At 41.0% G+C, this 20,726-nt stretch overlaps 1 protein-coding gene across 1 annotated transcript in view; it reads left to right on the top strand.

The window, feature by feature from the left end:
* Positions 1 to 20,726, top strand: part of alcama (activated leukocyte cell adhesion molecule a) — a 312,212-nt gene that overhangs the window by 261,040 nt on the left and 30,446 nt on the right. The window contains exons 3-7 of the mRNA XM_060833638.1: positions 552 to 771; positions 1,243 to 1,307; positions 4,204 to 4,291; positions 6,638 to 6,820; positions 16,620 to 16,744. Coding sequence (XP_060689621.1) covers positions 552 to 771; positions 1,243 to 1,307; positions 4,204 to 4,291; positions 6,638 to 6,820; positions 16,620 to 16,744 — 681 coding nt within the window. The remainder of the gene's footprint in view (positions 1 to 551; positions 772 to 1,242; positions 1,308 to 4,203; positions 4,292 to 6,637; positions 6,821 to 16,619; positions 16,745 to 20,726) is intronic.

Raw genomic sequence — 20,726 nt, 5'->3', positions numbered from 1 at the left:
CAGATGACATAATTATGTGGCCCAGCAAGACAGCTCCCTGGTCAGCCAACACAAAGGGCTCTATTTAACCCTTTAACATTATGGTCACTGGCTGAAACAACAAATATAGTCTTCATCCAAATATCCAAAGATCACGAGATGAATGGGGTGTTAAGAAGTACACATCTCAGCAGGGTTTCTTCCACCTGATCAATAAGCATTTTTTTGTTTCCTTATTTATAATGTGGCTTTACGATTCAGCTACACCAATACACAAGCAATATTTTAATCGCCTCTCCCAGCCTAATCCCAACAGCATCGCCATGCATAATAGGGATTAGGCTGAAGTCTCTGCTCCAGGACACGTGATGCTTCTGTCCATGCTCCTGGATGCTAACCATCAAGGCCTAGAGATGGAGAATGGCAAGTTGAGATGCAACAAGTTGAGATGCTGCCAGTTGAACTTCTGCATGTCACCGTCTTCCTGCCTGAAAATCTCTGGTAGTACCCAAAGAAAGTGAACTGTTTGTAGGCATATATTGTTGACCTTAATTTCTCGTTCTCTCTTTCAGAGATTAACTGATACATCTAATGAGCAACTACTTTCATACTCACCATCTAACAGCAAAACAGAGATGAAAAATATACCTGAATACAAGGACAGGATATTTTTGAATAAAAATTTCTTCTTAAATATCACTGATGTTGGAATTAAGGATGAAAGAGTGTTTTCCTGCTTTACATTGGTGGGTTCAGACATAGATGAAGTTCCAGTTGCCCTCAAAGTTTACAGTAAGTAAGAAAATTGATTATGTTGACATAACGTAACTATTTACATAGCAGAGGATTCCCAGTGAGGACTGTTGTATTTGCACATTGTACTCACCCCATTAATTCTAGTCTGCCAGTAAACACCAGAAGTAGTTAAGACAAATAGAATCTTCATTTTGCTTTGAGGAACAAAATTCAGCTTTATTTTGGCCTTTATAGATCTGGATTATGTTCTTATGTCCACAGAAGCATCCAGGTTTTTATGTAAACTGTAATCTTCTTTCATTATGTCCCAAAATAGACTATTGTTACTTAGCTGAGTTAGTTTGTTGGCTATTTTCCTACAACTGATAATTACTGTCACCACATTTTGGGTAGAATGCATCTAGTCTCTCAGAATGCAACATAAATTTCCTTCACGAAATAATTCCCATTTTTATTAATTGAATAATTTGCTTATGACTAACTTTTTTAAAATTCTGTTTCATTTAGAAGCACCATTGACTCCTGAAGTAATGGAACTGGCTGCATTCCTAAATGAAGGGGTACTGCAGAAGGTATATGCAAAACACAAAAACACGAGTGATTTGGTAATGTAGGCAAGACAGCTGCAGATGGATAGCAGAATTGCTGGGCAGTTCTGTGTGTTATGTCACGACCCAATAGGGTAGCAAACTGGAAATCAAGCTCCACTACCCCTGGAGTTGTCACAAAAGTTAAAGATTTTATTAGCGTAGATAGAATTCCCCAATTTACCTATTTTTTTTGTCCCAGGTCGACAGAAAGCAGAGACCAGGTTTCTGTACTCAATAGGAAGCACTATTGATGATCAATAAACAGATTCTGGCTGTAGGTAAATGACTATGAACTATTGATGTATAACTCTACTAGTTAAAACTCTAACCCTCTGAGAAAAGTCCCTCTACAAACAGACAAAAAACATTGGTGTTACAGAGGAAAGAATTTAAAAGGCAATTCATTGGCACCTATTCACAGGGTTAGCTAAAATGATTCCTTTACTTGCCTGGATTTGCTGTAGTTCAATCTTTCTTCTCGAGATATCTTTCACTTCCTTACAGAAAGCACAGGGCTCTTGATTCACAAATTATAAAGGATTTGACTTATTGGTTAAAAGCAACAGCTTACAGCAACTGGTGGGAGAAAATATCTGTTTTTTTTCTGAGATCTGTGTTTTTAACCGAAGAGAAACACCATCTCCACTTTCAGAAATCCAAAAGGTTTTGGCCGTATCGTTCCGTAACCACAAATTGTTAGGCACCTCGAGCCAATCACAAAGCTGTTGGGAGGCAAATAGTCATTGACAACCGTTCACCGCTCATCTGATCCTGGCTGAGCTTCACTATATACACACTCCCTGGTGCCAGCCCGTCTGCAACAGACCTCACCCACTGTGTGAACAAAACAGCAATGTAAATCTAACTTGGAATGAGTTTCGGTAACATCTGAAAAAGTGCAGTGATTGTTTCTACAGTCAATCCTGAGTCTTAAAACTACTTTTGCATTTCACTCTACAATCAAAATGAAGAAAAATAAAATGGTCCAGTGTTTACAGTTACTCAGTTGTGGCCTGGTGAATAAAAGATTATGATTTGTATTAGCAAAATGATAAAATCCCTTTGCAACTGTTAATTAAGACAGTCATATCTGGTATTACTTACATGCAGTATAGACCATTGTCATTTCAGATCAACTAATTGTTAGATGGGTTTAACAGATTCAGGAAATATAAACCTATGCTTTAGGTATTAATATTCTAAGAAAATCACAAGGAAGTGGAGTTTGTTTGTGAGGTTAAAATAAGTGGCTCGAAGATGATCAAATTCAGGTTTTAAAGACGGATAAGTCGGTAACGTAGTCCTAGATAGAGTCATAGAGACATCTTATAAAGGGATCGAATGTTAGAGACAAGTTAAAAATCGGAAGGTTTGGAGTAAGACAAATTTACAGCTTTGTGACTAATGGTAGTAAAGAAGATTGGAGAAGGAGTAGGCCATTGCTCCATCCTACAACTAGATAATGGCTAATCTTTTACCTCAATGCCATTTTACTACGCTAACTCCATACGCCTGAATATTTATAATAGTTAGAAATCTGTTGATCTCTGCCTTGAATATACTTATTAGCTGAGCTTCCACAGTATTCTGGGTCAGTGAGAGAATTCCAAAGATTCATCACAAACTTTACTGAAGAAATTCTTCCTCATCTCAGCCAGGAATGGCCTGTTGTTTGTCCTGAGACTGTGTTCTCTGATTCTAGATCCTCGAACTAGGGGAGATACCCAGGCAGCATCTATCCAGTACTGATTTTTGTCTCTGTCAATGAGATCACCTCTCATTCCTCTAAATCCGAGAGAATAAAGGCCCAATCGATTCATTACCCCTTTTAAGACAATCTTGCCATCCCAATGATCATTTCCACAAAGCTTTTTTACGTTCCCCCGAGGTAAGTAGATTCTCCTTTAGATAAGGAGACTAAAACTGTACACAGGCTCCTGATGCAGGCTCGTCTGTGAGATTGCAGTGTTGGACTTACTGTTGGACTTGAATTCTCCTGCAATAAAGGCTACTGTACCATTTGACTTTATGGCTTGCACCACTTGTGTGTGCACCTTTCAGTGACTTATGAAGGAGGATCTTGCTACAATCTTGACAATAAAACATCATCAAAAAAAGTAAATAAAACAACCACTATAAATTGTTACATATGACTGTGATTTTTGGAAATGGAAAGGAATTGCGGGACAGTTTGCTGGCACTGATCTCTCAAATGGTTCATGCTTGTTGGAATCAATGGCATTTTCTATTCCTAAGAAATTATGATCCTGTGAGTTGAGTGATATTTTTAACATGCTTAATTTGTACTGATTAACTGAAAATAATAATTACATTTCTAAAAGAAGATATTCCGTAAGTTTAAGTAAGTTTAAGGCATCTCATGTTGTAATGGAACCGAGAAGCCAACAAACATTTTATGATGGTGTCACATTTTGAACAAATGCAAAAAATGATGTTTTTAATATAGAAGTTTGATGTCCATTAGTACACCGGGAAGTTTCAATTACAGTTGAGGATCAGACAATATCAAAAGGATTTACGCATCAGTTTACATATTTGACATGTTACCTTGGTGTAAAACTGTTGTGCCACCTCCTATTGGTACCTATCAGGCAGGTGGGCAGTTGTGCATTTCCAACCATGTTTGCTCTATCCATTAACATTAACCAGCATTCACCTCCATCAGACTATGTTAAGGCTGGTGTTAGCAAGGAGCATTGATCTTTGTCTCAAAAGTTTCCACACAAATTTCTGTACAGTTAAGTTCTCCTGTTGAGAAAATGTTGATGACTAATAAACACAAATGTCAAATATTATTACTGAAGTGTTTCCAGAAACCTGATAAGTGTATTTTTTTGCTTGTTTCCATTTACCTCAGGTTGGTGTGTGTGTTGTGAACAATACCTACCCAATGCCCAATATTACGTGGCAGCGCAATGATGATAATGTGGACCTCAACAGCCCAGGTATGACTGTGGCTAGAATGGGTTTGCCATTTTTTGGTTGCTTTTCATTTATGCCATTTCTCATGGGGGCCGATAGATATGCTGCCTTCAGATTAGATAAATATTCTGCAAAACTAGCATGTGATATTCGGCTGTTTGGCCACAGAGCACATCAGATTTCAGCCTAATCCTATCCTTGCACAGAGTAAGCTTCGCTGAATAGTAACTGGAGATTCGGGTGGCTGACCTACCACAGCACCTAAGCCAGTACCTCTTTCCTACCTCTGCTCTGACGTCAGTAGTGTATGACTTTTAATTATGTCTCTCTCCATTTTCTTGTCCTTAATCTGAGTTATAGAGATGTACAGCATGGATATGGACCCTTTGGTCCAACTCATCCATGGTGACCTGATATCCTAAATTAATCTAGCCCCCTTTGTCAGCACTTGGCTCATATCCCTCTAAACCGTTCCTATTAATATACCTAGACAAATACCTTTTAAATGTTGTAATTGTATCAGCCTCCATCACTTTATCTGGCAGTCCTTCTCAGGTTGAAAAATCCAGTTTTCTTTAGATAGCAAAGGCCTGCATTTTTTGTCAGTTGCTGGACAAATAGATGGGTTCCTTGAAAGTAGAGTCACAGTTAGATAGGATAGTGAAGAAGGCATTTGATATGCTTGCCCATTTGGAAAGTGCATTGGGAAGCCGTGTTGCAGCCGTACAGGACATTGGTTATACCACTATTGAATACTGCGTGCAGTTCTGGTCACCCTGCTATAGGAAGGAGGTTGTGAAACTTGAAAGGGTTCAGAAAAGATTTACGAGGATGTTGCCAGGGTTGGAATGTTTCAGCTGGATAGACAGGCTGAATGGGTTGGGGCTATTTTCCCTGGAGCATCAGAGGCTGAGGGGTGACCTTATAGAGGGTTATAAAAGCATGAAGGGCATGGATAGGGTAAATAGTCAAGGAATTTTCCTGGGGTGGGGAGTCCAAAACTAGAGGACATAGCTTTAAAGTAAGAGGGCAAAGATTTAAAAGGACCAAAGAGGCAGCTTTTTCATGCAGAGGGTGGTGTGTGCATGGAATGAACTGCCAGAGAAAGTGATGGAGGCTGATAGAATTACAACATTTAAAAGGTATCTGGATGGGCATATTAATAGGAATGGTTTAGAGGGATATGGGCCAAGTGCTGGCAAAGGGGGCTAGATTAATTTAGGATATCAGGTCACCATGGATGAGTTGGACCAAAGGGTCCATATCCATGCTGTACTCAGACTATCCATGACTCAGATTAACATCCTTGAATATAATGGGGCTGGATTCCAGGAACTGTATTGTCTTCTACTCCAGTACAAACCAAGCAAGGTTAATAAAGATAACCAGTATGACCTGACTCTTGCTGACATATTAATCTGTTTGAAAACCCCTATTTGTATGCAAACATCTGTTTAAAAATAAGTTTTGAATCTAGTGAGAGAATTGGGGCCCGACTATTCAGGAGAAATGTTAGGAAGCACTTCTACAAACAGAGGGTGGTAGATGTTGAAACTCTTCGACATGTGACAGCAGATGCTGGATCAGTTGTTAATTTTATATTTGAGTCAAAAAGTGTGGCGCTGGAAAAGCGCAACCCATCTGGCAGCATCCATGGAGCAGGAGAGTCAATATTTCGAGCATAAGCTCTTCTGAATTTGAGCCAAATAAAATTTTGTTAAGCAAAGATATGAAAGGGGATGGGCCAAAGGCATGTGTATGGAGTTAGACCACAGACGAGCAATGATCTTGTTGAATGGTGGAGCAGTTTGGAGGGCTAAATGGCCTACTCCTGTTCCTATGTCCTAATCAGTGATCTTGCTTTGATAGTGTTTAAGGTAATCTTGATTGAAATGCCCTTCACAGAGGGATCAAGAACCAGAGGACAAAGGTTTAACATGATGAATGAAAGGTGAGATGAAAAAGACTTTAAACAGGAAGTAGTTGTTATTATGGAATGCACTGAGAAACAAAACAGAAATTGCTGTAAAGTCTCAGCAGGTCTGGCAGTATCTTTGGAGAGAAAGCATAGTTAATGTTTCGGGTCCAGTGACCCTTCTTCAGAATTTGTTGCTGAGATTTTCCTGCAATTTCTGATTTCCAGCATCTGCAGTTCTTTTGGGATTTTTATGCACTGTGACAGAGGCAGAATCATAGCCTTTAAAAGGGGTTCCAGTTACACTCTGAAGGAAAATGATCTGCAGAGTCATGGAGGAAGTTTAAAGTCAGACTAGCTAAATTGCTCTTGTAGAGATTCAGCATGGAATTAATGGACTGAATGACCTGTGCATTTTATAATGTTAATGAATGTTTTGCTTACTGTTTTCCAGATGTAAATGTTACCAATAATGTAGTTACTGATGAAAATGGTTTTTATGAAGTGCAATCTTCTCTGAGTTACTCGTCAAGAAGGGAGGAGGGAAAAGTTTCTTTTATCTGTACGGCAATTTACTTTGAAGGCCTGAACAAGACATCAGCCAAAACCTCTTCACCAGTCACTTTGTTGATCCACTGTAAGTAGTAGTTACCAAATCTGATCCCAGCTAAGGTAGTGCTGAACATTGAATGAATTGAATGAAATGTATACTCTTCTGTCAAAATATGATTTTCATTTACAGCCCCTTTCATTTCCTCAGGACGACACCACGCTTCCCAGTCAACGAATTGTCATCAGTTTACATGAAACAAGATCCAAGTTAAATGTCATCATTAGTCTGTTCATGTCATGTCTGTGTTGGTTGAAGGTTAAATGTTGGCCATGGGATACTAAGATAACTCCGTTAGTGTGATCAAATTTTTTACATCTGTCTGAATAGGCAAATGAGACCTTGGTTTATCAGCTCATCAAAAAGATAGGCCTTTTGATTGTGAAATATTTCTTTAATATTAAACTAAAACTCCAAGCTAAATTCACTAATTCAAGTGGAAATTGGAAACTAGCCTGCTGTCATTTACCACTGTTAAATATTTGTTTGTAAGGATTAAGTTGTTTTACACCCTAGTTACAACATATGTGGATACTGTACTATAGTGACCAAGTGTATATTCAAGACACATACAATTTGTGTCAATTATTCTGTATTAGTAGTGCAGATTTTAAATATGCCCTTGTGACTTACCATCTCATATTAGTTTTCTCGCTTCTGTTATAACTCTCCTCTATCTCAGCACAATTATGAACTATGGTGAAAAATTCCAGGCTCAGCACCAGTCTCTTCAAACTCTCTCCTAAGGTTCAGTTTTCTTTCCGAATTCCTTGAATATATTCCAAAGCAGCAAACTGGGACAATCAGGTTCTTGGGGCTTAATACTGACCAGACACTGAACTGGATAAACCTTATAAATACTGTGGTTACAAGAGCAGGTCAGAGAGGGAATTTGTGACCGAAAGCCTGCCCACCATCTACAAGTCAGGAGTTTGAGGGAATACGCTCCCCTTGCCTGGATAGTTGGAGCTTGACAACACTAGGGAAGCTTGATACTAACCAGGACAGTGAACAGCAGCCCCAGCCATCACATTCAACATGCACTCCCACACAGTGACAGTAGTGTGTATAATCGTTCTGATTGATTGCAGTAGCTCACCTATAGCTGCTTCAATAGCAACTTCCAAACTTGTAACCTCGACCACCTAGGAGGACAAGAGCAGTAGATGTTTGGGAAGAGTTCAACCTGAACACTCCCTACCAAGCCACACATTGTCTTGACTTGGAACTATGGCACTGTTTTGTTCACGCCCCGTGGGTAAAATTTCTGAAACTCACTCTTTGAAAACACTGTGTGTAACCCTATTTCACATGGACTGCTATAATTTCAAGAAAGTAGCTTTCTACCATCCTTTGGAATGCAGTTAGGGATGGCAATAAACATTGGCCCTAGCCAGTGCCTTCTCCCCATTTTTGTTTAAATTAATTGTAGGTTTGGGCATATTGGTTAGGCCAGGATTTATTACCCATCTTTTCTTATCCTTGAAAAGGTGGTGAGCTACAGTGTAGGGTCATGATCAATGCAATTAGGGGTAGAGATTCGGAATTTGGACCCAGTGACGATGAAGGAACAACAACTATCATTCCAAGTCAGAACAGTGAGTAGCTTTCTTGGGAGCCTTCAGGTGATGGTGATCACATGTATCTGCAGCTTCCTAGATTGAAGTGGGTTTGGAAGGTGCTATCTAAGGAGCCTTGGTGAATTCCTGCATGGTACACACTGCAGTTACTATGTGTCAGAGTTGGAGTGAGTAAATGTTTAGGAATGTGCCAATCAAACCTGCTGTTTTATCCTGGATGGTGTCAAGCTTCTTGCCTGGATGGGTGCAACTCTAACCACACAAGTTCATCACACTCCTGACTTGTAACTTGTAGATGATGGACAGGCTTTGGAGAGTCAGGTGATGAGTTACTTGCTACAGGATTCTTAGCCTGTGACCTGCTCTTTTTACCCGTGTTTATGTAGTCCAGTTTCTGGTCATTGATAATGCCCAGGATGTTAACTGTGTGTGATTCAGCAACTTTAATGTCACTGATCGTTTGGGGGAATAGTCTGTCTTGTAGGAGATGGTCATTACATCGTGCAAATATTACTTGTTACTTGTCAACCCAAGTCTATGAATTGCCCATGTTTTTCTGCATTTGGACACAGACTGCTTCTGTACCTGTGCTGAACATTGCACAAACATTAGCAAACATCCTTACTTCTGATCTTACAATGGAGGGAACGTTATTAATGAAGCAGCTGAAGTTGGTTAGGACTAGCACACTATATTACGAACTCCTGCACAGACTACCTACAGCTGAGATGACTGACTTCCAACAAACAAAAACCATCATTCTGTGTGGTAGATATGACTAACCAGCAGAGAGTTCGCAACAAATTTCTTTTGATTATGATTTTTTGAGGTCAAACATGGCCTTGGGGTCAAATGCAGTCAACACCACTCTTCCCCCCCCCCCCCCCCCCCCAACTGCCACTACCACCCTACCCCAGCAATTCAGTTCTCTTGTCCCACATATGAATCAAAGCTGGAGTGAGATCAGGAACTGAGTAGCTCTAGCAGAACCCAAACTCAGCAGGTTATTGCTGAGCAGATGTTGCTTGATAGTGAATTCTGTTGATAACATCTTTCATCACTTTACTGAGGATTAAGAGTAGACTGGCCAGGTTGGTTTTGTCCTGGGAAATTTCTACATTGTCAGGTAGATACCAGTGTTGCATTCTGTAAAAGAATTTTAAAAGTCACTCCGCCCTTTATCCTCTTGACCCACAGGTGAGTTTAATGTATACTTATTTTGCTTACCCTCCGTCTCGTCCTGGTTGCTATTCCGTGTAACTTTGCAGATAAGGCACCCTTACAGGTAAGCCTTAGTATAAAATAGAAGACAGGTTCTGATGATATTGACGCCTGGTTTGCTTATTTAAAGTGACGATATTCTTACTGCTGTCTGCAATTTAAAATTGTAGTCAATCAAATACGTTGCAAAAGGAGTAGGTAAGTGTTCCCAGAGGTGCATCCGGAGGGCGAGTCCCAGACTGGAGGCTGGCACAGGAGGTGAGTCCTGAAGGCAAGTCCCAGGGATGAGCCCTGGACCAGAGGACACTGTGGGGGTGGGTGAACTGAAAGCAAGGCTTCAAGTTTTGAAGCCCAGAAATGGTCTGGTGATTTGGCCTAGTGTGGTCTGAATGCTAGGTGCTAGCATGGACTTTGTGAAAAGGACTGAAACTTTTAAAAATACTCAAATTATTCATTTGTTTGTTTGTTAGTTTGTTTATTTATTATTCTTTCAATTCTGTAACAATACTTGAGTATCTGTACATAGTCCCTAAGATGGCACAATTATCAGCTACATTGCAAACTTTTCACCACATTCATTTGAGTGCACATGACAATAAATTAATATTTTATTTATTTTAACACAGTCCCTTCCCCCATTTGAGTCCCATTGTGCTTAATGCCTCCTCATCCACTTTGTTGTCAACACATAATCCATCTTCCATTATTTTCCTACATTATGCAACTCCGTGAGATTGCCCTTGCTTGCTGACTCACTTCTTCACATGATAGTAGCCAGTGATTCACAAGGATCAACTTCAGTTCCGGGACTGGAATGTTATTGCTGAAGCTACTATTCTTCGCTTTCACCACTTGCTCTCACCTAAGTGCTGCCATGACATTATTTATAAACATGAGAAAAGTGTGAAATGATTACCCATAGGCATAAAATCAAATATAATTACAGACATCAAGAAAGAAGAGAAAGCCAAAGTATTACTTGAGTCATGACACTGTAGTCCCAGCCTGTACCACAAGGTGCACGTGTCACATCTTAGTCATTCACTGAAAAATACCATCAGCAATCTCAATAGTCATGGACGGTAATGCTGGTAAATTTTAAATCCTAACTAAAGTACAGCAGGAAAGTGAGGCAGGACAGATTTTTTGGTTTTCTATAGTTCTGCAAAAGAAAATGTCAGGAACACCACCTAGAATAACAACAGTAATAAGGTAATTTCAAGCACTCAGTGTTGAAGTTAGCGGAGAGTAAATCTTTAAACTAATTCATCGTTGGCTGAAGACAGATCTGTGGGAAAGCAGGTGGCATTATTTTGCTTTAATAAAACTGTTAAATTGCTTACAGCATGTGATTTATGGCATAGTCAGTCAGATCTGGATCTAATTAATTTATTGTGACTATTTTATAATAATTCTGTAGTAATGTTTTTAACCAACATGTTTGGATCTGAGATGACACACCTCCATGGCAGGTGGGACTTGAGTCTGCCTTTCTGGCCCAAAAACAGGGACACTGCCATATGCTGCCAGACCCCTTGACTATATATTAGCTCCCATATAAATCACCTTTTAAACTAATTAAAACTTGACAGTTGCAAAAGGATTTTTCTGCAGTCATTGAAACACAATCCTGCAATTAGCATAGAAGTGAAAGTCAAATACTGCAGATGTTAGAGAACTGAAATAAAAACAGAAATATTACTAAAAAGGAGAGATGACATTGACGCTTTCCATCTTGCACTTATCAGAACTAGGACAGAAGTATTATTACACTATTATAGAGCATGAGAAGAGGAAGGTGATTTTATTATTCACTCATGGAGCATGGACATTGCTAGCTGAGTCAGCATTTATTGCCCATCCCTAGTTGCCTTTGAGAATGTGAATGTGAGCTGCCTTCTCCTTTAGTCCATGTGCTGTAGGTAGACCCACAGTGTCATTAAGGAGGGAATGCCAGGATTCTGACACAGTGACAGTGAAGGATTCAGGATTTAGACCATAAGACATAGGAGTGGAAGTAAGGCCATTCGGCTCATCGAGTCCACTCCGCCATTCAATCATGGCTAATGGACATTTCAACTCCACTTACCCGCATTCTCCCCGTAGCCCTTAATTCCTTTTGTTTCTATTGGTTAGTCCGTCATTGCCATAGAGATGCATCAAGAACAGCTAACTGTCGATCTTATTTCTCAGACCAGACAGAGCGATTCTCATTTGTCAGATTATTCCTGATGGGCTGCCTCTATGAATCTTTTGGGAGAAAAAGGTGCAATGCATGTGAAATTATTTTTGCCTACATAAAACAGGGTCCTAAGTATTAACATAACTTCAAACTGATGTAGCTTTGTACATACACAAACACATATACATTGCAACCTCAATTCCAGTCAGTTTATGGTGTAACATTCAGCACAGTATCGTTTATCTCCTAAATAACTTCCAAGAACAGAATCTTATTTAATGGTGGATATAGTTTTCTGAGATTTAAGATGCAAACTGGTTGAGCGTGATCAGTATGCTGCCCACTGTGAATGGTCAACAGGATGTGTTTTTTAAATACGGTCTCCGTAATTGGACATAAAACTAATGTGCCTGACATCATATTAGCATCAATGTGTTCTGACTATGACACTGTCCTCCATTGATTACATCCTCCCCAGCCCCTGATTTTATGAGTGTGTTGGCTCACAGCACAGTAGACCTTTCTAATATCCATACCTGGCATTAACACCTAATCTCATTTATGTATTTCCTTCACACCCATAAAGTGAGAGACTAGTGCTTTTGATTAGGACACCCTGTCCATATTCCATTTGTTCTTCCTCCTCCTTAATCATAGCAGAAACCCCGCCTTTTTTCACTCCTTCAGTTCCAAAGAAGAGTCATATCAGACTCTGTTAAATTCTGTTTCTGCCTCCACCAATGCTGATAGACCTGTTCAGGTTTTCTAACAGTTTTTATTGCAGCAAATGGCATTTACTACTTAACAGTCAGGACTTGAAGAATTTTATTGTTGCTTGGTTTATCATGCACTGACAGGAATCTGTGTAATATGGCAGCAATTTTTCTTTGATATTACAAACCGCTGTGACTACTGGCTTAAATAAGTCTGGTGTCCAAAATGTATGCTTATTATAATCCTTGATACACACAAGTGCAATTGAGATTCTCCCTCTCATGCAATAGTATTTCTACAACAACTTTGATACAGCAAAGCATTCAACAAATACTTTAGAGGTGTGCTATCAAGCAATATTTGATTATTTGCTAAGTCTCTCATTAGAAAAGACTATGAAAAGCTTAATCAAAGAGGTAAATTTTGTGCAGCATCTTTAAAAGAGGTAGATGGGTAAATGGGAAGGAATGCTAAAGCTTAGAGCTCAACAGCTGAAGGTGCTCCTGCCGGTAGTGATTTAAAATTGGGGATGAGAAAGAGCCTCAAATTAGAGGAGTGCAAATACCTCAGAGCATTGCAGGACTGAAGGAGATTAAAACATTGGGTTGATGACAAGAATAATTTTGAACATAATGAGAATATTTAATTTGATGCATTGCTTACTGGAAGCCATTGTGGGTCAGTAGCATCACAGGAATGATGGGTGAGGAGAATTTGGTGAAAATTAGCATACTAGCGACTGCGCTTTGGATGAGTTTAAGTCTATAGAACAAGCAGGGGGAGACCAAACAAGAGAGCGTAGAAGTAGGCAAGTCTGAAGGTATGTTTTGGAGCTTCAACGAAAGATAGTTGGGACTGAGTCTTTCTGCATTACAAGAGGCAGTTTACCCGACTTGGTGTCACTGTAGTGACATGTTTGGAACCATAGCAATTTTTTAAAAAGCCTGTTTATAAACTAACACTGATGGTATTTCATGTAAAATCCCTATTAAAAAAATGAAGTTAAAAATCACAAAACACCAGGTTATAGTCCAACAGGTTTAATTGGAAGCACTAACTTTCGGAGTGCCACTCCATCAGGTGGTTGTGGAGTACACAATTGTAAGGCACAGAATTTATAACAAAAGTTTACAATGTGATGTAACTGAAATTATACATTGAAAAATACCTTGATTGTCTGTTGAGTCTTTCATCGGTTCGAATACCATAATAGTTTCACTTCTTTCATGTGTAAATTACAAAACTTTTTTTAAAAGTTGCATTCTCAGGTTAACTGTAACAATTGCTGTTAGCTAGACAATATGTTGAAGGTGTTAGCCCCTCCATCCCACGTACTTCTCGTGTAGGCGACTTCTACTGCCTTCCAAAGGTACACAAAGCCAACACACCAGGACGTCCCATCGTATCAGGCAATGTGGCCCTGTGTGAGAATCTCTCCGGCTATGTTGAAGGCATCTTGAAACCCATGGTACAGGGGATTCCCAGCTTCTGGCGCGACATTACGATTTCTTACAGAAACTCAGCACCCACGGACCAATCAAACTGGGAACATTCTCGTCACATTGGACGTTTCAGCATTCTACACCAGCATCCCCCATAATGATGGCATCGCGGCAACTGCCTCAGTACTCAACACCAACAACTGCCAGTCTCCAAACACCATCCTACAGCTCATCCGCTTTATCCTCGATCACAACCTCTTCACCTTTGACAACCAGTTCTTCATCCAGACACACGGAACAGCCATGGGGACCAAATTTGCACCTCAATATGCCAACACCTTCATGTACAGGTTCAAACAAGACTTCTTCTCTACAGAGGATCTCCAACCAACACTATACACTAGGTACATTGACAACATTTTCTTCCTGTGGACCCCTGGTGAGGAGTCACTGATAAAACTACACAGTGATATCAACAAGTTTCATCCCACCATCAAACTCACCATGGACTACTCTCGACTATCTGTCTCATTCTTGGACACATGCATCTCCATCAAGAATGGACACCTCAGCACCACACTCTATCGCAAACCCACAGACAACCTCATGATGCTACACTTCTCCAGCTTCCACCAAAAACATATGAAAACAGCCATCCCCTATGGACAAGTCTTACACGTACACCGGATCTGCTCAGATGAGGAGGAATGTGACGGGCACCTGGAAGTACACAGGGATGCCCTCCTAAGAATAGGGTACGATGCTCATCTCATCGACCGCCAGTTCCGACATGCCACAGCAAGGAACCGTAGTGACCTCCTCAGGAAACAGACACGTGCTGCAACCGACAGGGTACCCTTCGTTGTTCAGTATTTCCCAGGAGCTGAAAAACTATGCCATGTTCTTCATGGCCTGCAACACATTATCAATGAGGATGAGCACCTCGTGAAGACCTTCCCCCCCCCCACTCCCTCCCCCACCTCCACCGCTTGCCTTTAAACAACCGCCAAATCTCAAAACAGATCATTGTTTGTAGCAAACTGCCCAGCTCTGAGGACAACTCCATACAACTCTGTCATGGTAGGCACTGCAAGATGTGTCAGAGTGTGGACATGGATACCACCATTACACGTGGGGACACCTCCCACCTTGTACATGGCAGGTACTCATGTGACTCAGCCAACGTTGTCTATCTTATACATTGCAGGCAAGGATGCCTGGAGGCATGGTACATTGGGGAAACTGAGCAAAGGCTATGACAACGGATGAATGGGCACTGCACAACAATCAACAGACAGGAGGGTTCCCTCCCAGTTGGGGAACACTTCAGCGGTCCAGGACGTTCGACCTCGGACTTTGGGTGACCATCCTCCAAGGTGGACTTCAGGATAGGCAGCAGTGAAAAGTGGCCGAGTAGAGGCTGATAACTAAGTTCCATACCCATAGGGAGGGCCTCCACCGGGACCTTGGGTTCATGTCACATTACAGGTGACCACCATTGCACTATGCATGCACGCACGCACACTCCTATGTACACACACACATGCATCCTCTCAGACTTAGACCACTCTACACTCACGCACACATACACTCTCTCTCACAGACACTCGCAACTCCTCACCCCAGACGCACACACTCCCACACTCTCATATGGACCCCCTCACAGACTTAAGACTTCAGTCTATCCTCACATACATTCTCTCTCACTCTCACAACCTCCCAACCCAGACAGACAGAGGCGGACACACGCACACTCTGTCACACACACACACACACACACACACACACAGACCCACATGCACACATATACGTTTGTGGAGTGAATTTGTACTTGCAGAGTTACACTGTACTTTGCTCAAAAACTGCATGGATTCATGTAAAACTCTGTTATCTTACTTTTTATGGCACAGATAGAAAACACGGGAGCTAACACCTTCAACATATTGTCTAGCTAACATCGATTGTTACAGTTAACCTGAGAATGAAACGCTTTAAAAAAAAGTTTTGTGATTTACACATGAAAGAAGTGAAACCATCATGGTATTCGAACAGATAAAAGATTCAATAGACAAACCAGGTATTTTTCAATGTATAAGTTCAATTACATCACACTGTAAACTTTTGTTAAAAATTCTGTGCCTTACAATTGTGTCCTCCACAACCACCTGATGAAGGAGCGACGCTCCGAAAGCTAGTGTGCTTCCAATTAAACCTGTTGGACTATAACCTGGTATTGTGTGATTTTTAAACTTTGTACACCCCAATCCAACACCGGCATCTCCAAATCATAAAAAATGAAAATAGGCCTATAACCACTGCCTTGTGAAAGTGTGATCACATGGTGAATGTATCCAGCTAGTAAATTGACCCAAAAGGGCAGGCTTCAAAGTTCAGTTCTGTTTAGATTGAATTGGTTGACTCAGTTTGGGAGCACACTTCAAAGAGCCTCCAGGTTTCTGGAATAGAGAGAGGATCCAATCAACCCGTGGTGTTGCTCTTCATCACTCCAATGTGATAGCTTGATATCCAATCAACGAGAAGTCTGTAGGTTGGAAACACTGCCTCGATTTCACTTTAGAAATGCAGTGAAATAGGATTTGTTGATGATAAAATAGATTCATTATGTAAAAGATGTGAAGAATACTCTGGAGTGTAAAAGCTAACATATAGTGTTCCTTTTTGGCCAGACAAATCTTCAAAGGTTTCATTGCAAGTGACCCCAGCACAAGACGTCGAAGAAGGAACAAATGTTACAATATCGTGTTCAGGTGATGGATATCCTCGTCCAGAAAACTTCAACTTCATGAAAAGTGTAAGTTGAATAGAACCATTACATTAGTTATTAATTATTGTCCTTCATTTAATAATGATTTGTTCCTTCTAAAACCCTTTACCATTTGTAAATTCCGTATACCCTTTTCATTGCAAAGTCTACTTTGACCCTGTCAATTGCCGTCCATCACGTGGATGGAAGTTCCAGTGCTCATATCTTGATTCTGAAACAATGGAAATCCAACGCTAAGTGTCACCGCTGTTTCTCAGGGGAGAGGGGTTGCCATTCTTCCATCAGAGTTTCAATAGAACCCCAGTGTGATATTTGTACTTCAATATGTACTTTGACAAGCAGAATAGTGTCATAGGTATTGTGTATTTCACACCCATAAGTACATATATATCTATTTTTAACTTAAATGCAAATATAGAGTGCTGAAAGAAAAATACTTTTCTTAAAAATATTAACCGCATGCCTATAGATGGATTATTATTACTTCATTGTTAAAGTTAAAAAATCATATAACACCAGGTTATAGTCCAACAGATTTATTTGGATGTATTGGCTTTTGGAACCTGTTCCTTCACGTAGCTAGTGGGGCAAGATCATAGGACACAATTTTTAGTAAAAGATCAAAGTGTCACACAACTGATGCGATGTATTGAGCAAACCTAGATTGCTCTGGATTCTGGGTAATCGAAGATGGGGGATAGGAAAACTTCCTGGCTGTAACAGCTGCTCATTTTTTTTTTTGAGGTATTTTAGGTACTAGAGGTGATTTCCTTGAATTCCAGGAGCAATAATTACTGTTTTATATGCTGTTGCATTGTTTTGGAACTTTGGGACAAAAACATCAAAACAACAGCAGTTTTAAAAGGGAGAAGAACCGACAAAGGAAGCACATGGTGAGGTCATTGCAGGAGAGAGAGAGGGAACCTGCATAGTTACTGCCTTTTCTGTTTTGAATTCATGTATCACTGGACATCAGAGTGCATCAGGGAAAATTAAGTGAAATTCACAACTAATCTTGGAGGAACCTGTTTAGGTGAAGTTCACAGCACAGAATCAGATAAGTTAATCGCTGTTTTAAGTGTGTCCAACAGAGAGGCTGCAGTAGTGAGTAGAGTGGGTTCTTTCTTGATTATATGTTTTTGGAGATATATCTCTTGATTAAACTTAAAATATAAGCCATAACTATTAATTTAACCTGGGGCAGTGTTTTGTAGAGGAATAAGACAGTGTTATTTTATGGGGCTGTAGATTGTGAAGGAGCAAAAATGGCCTTTAGTACAGTGATATGTACTTCTTGTCAGATGTGGGAATTGAAAGAGAGTTGAAGGTGTACTCCACATTACATCTGCCATAAATGCAGTTGGATGCAAATCTTAACATATCGAATGGATCAGTTGGAGAGACAGAAGCAATGAGGAATTTGCAACAGCAACACTATGTGATGGATGGCACTTACAGGAAGAATTAAAACAGCTATCCCCTATGGACAAGCCTTACACGTACACAGGATCAGCTCAGATGAGAGGCACCTGGAAGTACTCAGGGATGCTCTCCTAAGAACAGGGTACGATGCTCAACTCATTGACCGCCAGTTCCGACATGCCACAGCAAGGAACCGTAATGACCACCTCAGAAAACAGACACGTGCTGCAACCAACAGGGTACCCTTCGTTATTCAGTAATTCCCAGGAGCTGAAAAACTGCGCCATGTTCTTCATGACCTGCAGCACATTATCAATGAGGATGAGCACCTCGTGAAGACCTTCCCCCTGCCCCCTCCCACACCTCCACTGCTTGCCTTTAAACAACCGTCAAACTTCAAAACAGATCATTGTTCGTAGCAAGCTGCCCAGCTCTGAGGACGACTCCATACAACCCTGTCATGGTAGGCACTGCAAGACGTGTCAGAGTGTGGACATGGATACCACCATTACACTTGGGGACACCTCCCACCTCGTACATGGCAGGTTCTCATGTGACTCAGCCAACATTGTCTATCTTATAGGAAGGGGGGAAAAGTCTCAGATATAGTCACATAGATGGGTTAACTCCAGGAAAGGTAAGAGAGGTAAGCACCTAGGGCAGGAGTCTTTTGTCGATATACCCATTTAAAACAGATATGATGTTTTGGAAAATGTAGAGACTGATGGATTCTCAAGGGAACATAGCACAAATAGCCAAGTTTCTGGTATTGAGATTGGCTCTAATGCAACGAGGGGTACGTCGGCTTCCAAGAGATCAATTGTGTTAGGGGATTCTCTAATCCAAGGTACAGACAGACGTTTCTGTGGCCAGCAGCGAAAAATCAGTGTTGCTTCCCTGGTGTCAGGATCAAGGATGTCTCAGAGAGGGTGCAGAATGTTCTCACGAAGGAGAGGGGCCAGCAGGAGGTCATTGTCCGCATTGGAACCAGCGACATAGGAAGGGAAAAGGCTGAGATTCTGAATGGAGTTTACAGCGAGTTAGGCAGAAATTTAAAAAGGAGGTCCTCGAGAGAGGATATAGACTGTAGGAAAATAGGTGGTGACATCTTGCAAAATGTCCATATTACAGAGGAGGAAGTGCTGGATGTTTTGAAACGGTTAAAGGTGGATAAATCCCCAGGACCTGATCAGGTGTATCCAAGAACTCTGTGGGAAGCTAGAGAAGTGATTGCTGGGCCTCTTGCTGAGATATTTGCATCACCGATAGTCACAGGTGAGGTGCCGGAAGACTGGAGGTTGGCAAATGTGGTGCCAATGTTTAAGAAGGGCGGTAAAGACAAGCCAGGGAACTAAAGATTGGTGAGCCTGACCTCGGTGATAGGCAAGTTGTTGGAGGGAATCCTGAGAGACAGGATGTACTTGTATTTGGAAAGGCAAGGACTGACTAGGGATAGTCAACATGGCTTTGTGCATGGGAAATCATGTCTCACAAACTTGGTTGAGTTTTTTGAAGAAGTAACAATGATGAGGGCAGAGATGTAAATGTGATCAATATAGACTTCAGTTAGGCTTTTGACAAGGTTCCCCGTGGGAGATTCAATAGCAAGGTTAGATCTCACGGAATACAGGGAGAACTAGCCATTTGGATACAGAACTGGCTGAAAGGTAGAAGACAGAGGATGGCCGTAGAGGGTTGTTCTTCAGACTGGAGACCTGTGACCAGTGGAGTGCCACAAGGATCGGTGCTGGGTCCTCAGCTTTTTGTCATTTACATAAATGATTTGGATGCGAGCATAAGAGGTACAGTTAGTAAGTTTGCAGATGACGCCAAAATTGGAGGTGTAGTAGACAGTGAAGAGGGTTACCTCAGATTACAACAAGATCTGGACCAGATGGGTCAATGGGCTGAGAAGTGGCAGATGGAGTTTAATTCAGATAAATGCGAGGTGCTGCATTTTGGGAAAGCAAATCAAAGCAGGACTTATACATTTAATGGTAAGGTCCTAGGGAGTGTTGCTGAACAAAGAGACCTTGGAGTGCAGGTTCATAGTTCCTTGAAAGTGAAGTCGCAGATAGATAGGAGAATGAAGAAGGCGTTTGGTATGCTTTCCTTTATTGGTCAGAGTATTGAATACAGGAGTTGGGAGGTCATGTTGCGATGGTACAGGACATTGGTTAGGCCACTGTTAGAATATTGCATGCAATTCTGGTTTCCTTCCTATCTGAAAGATGTTGTGAAACTTGAAAGGGTTCAGAAAAGATTTAGAAGGATGTTGCCAGGGTTGGAGGATCTGAGCTACAGGGAGAGGCTGAACAGGCTGGGGTTGTTTCCCCTGGAGCGTCGGAGGCTGAGGATGACCTTATAGAGGTTTACAAAATTGAGGGGCATGGATAGGATGAATAGACAAAGTCTTTTCCCTGAGATCAGGGAGTCCAGAACTAGAGGGCACAGGTTTAGGGTGAGAGGGGAAAGATATAAAAAAGACCTGAGGGGCAATCTTTTCATGCAGAGGGTGGTACAGGTACGAAATGAGCTGCCAGAGGATGTGGTGGAGGCTGGTACAATTGCAACATTTAAGAGGCAT

Source organism: Hemiscyllium ocellatum, chromosome 12 (genome assembly GCF_020745735.1).
Source record: "Hemiscyllium ocellatum isolate sHemOce1 chromosome 12, sHemOce1.pat.X.cur, whole genome shotgun sequence".
NCBI lineage: Eukaryota > Metazoa > Chordata > Chondrichthyes > Orectolobiformes > Hemiscylliidae > Hemiscyllium > Hemiscyllium ocellatum.
Note: the sequence above shows the minus strand (reverse complement) of the source record. Positions and strands in the feature narration are given on the sequence as shown.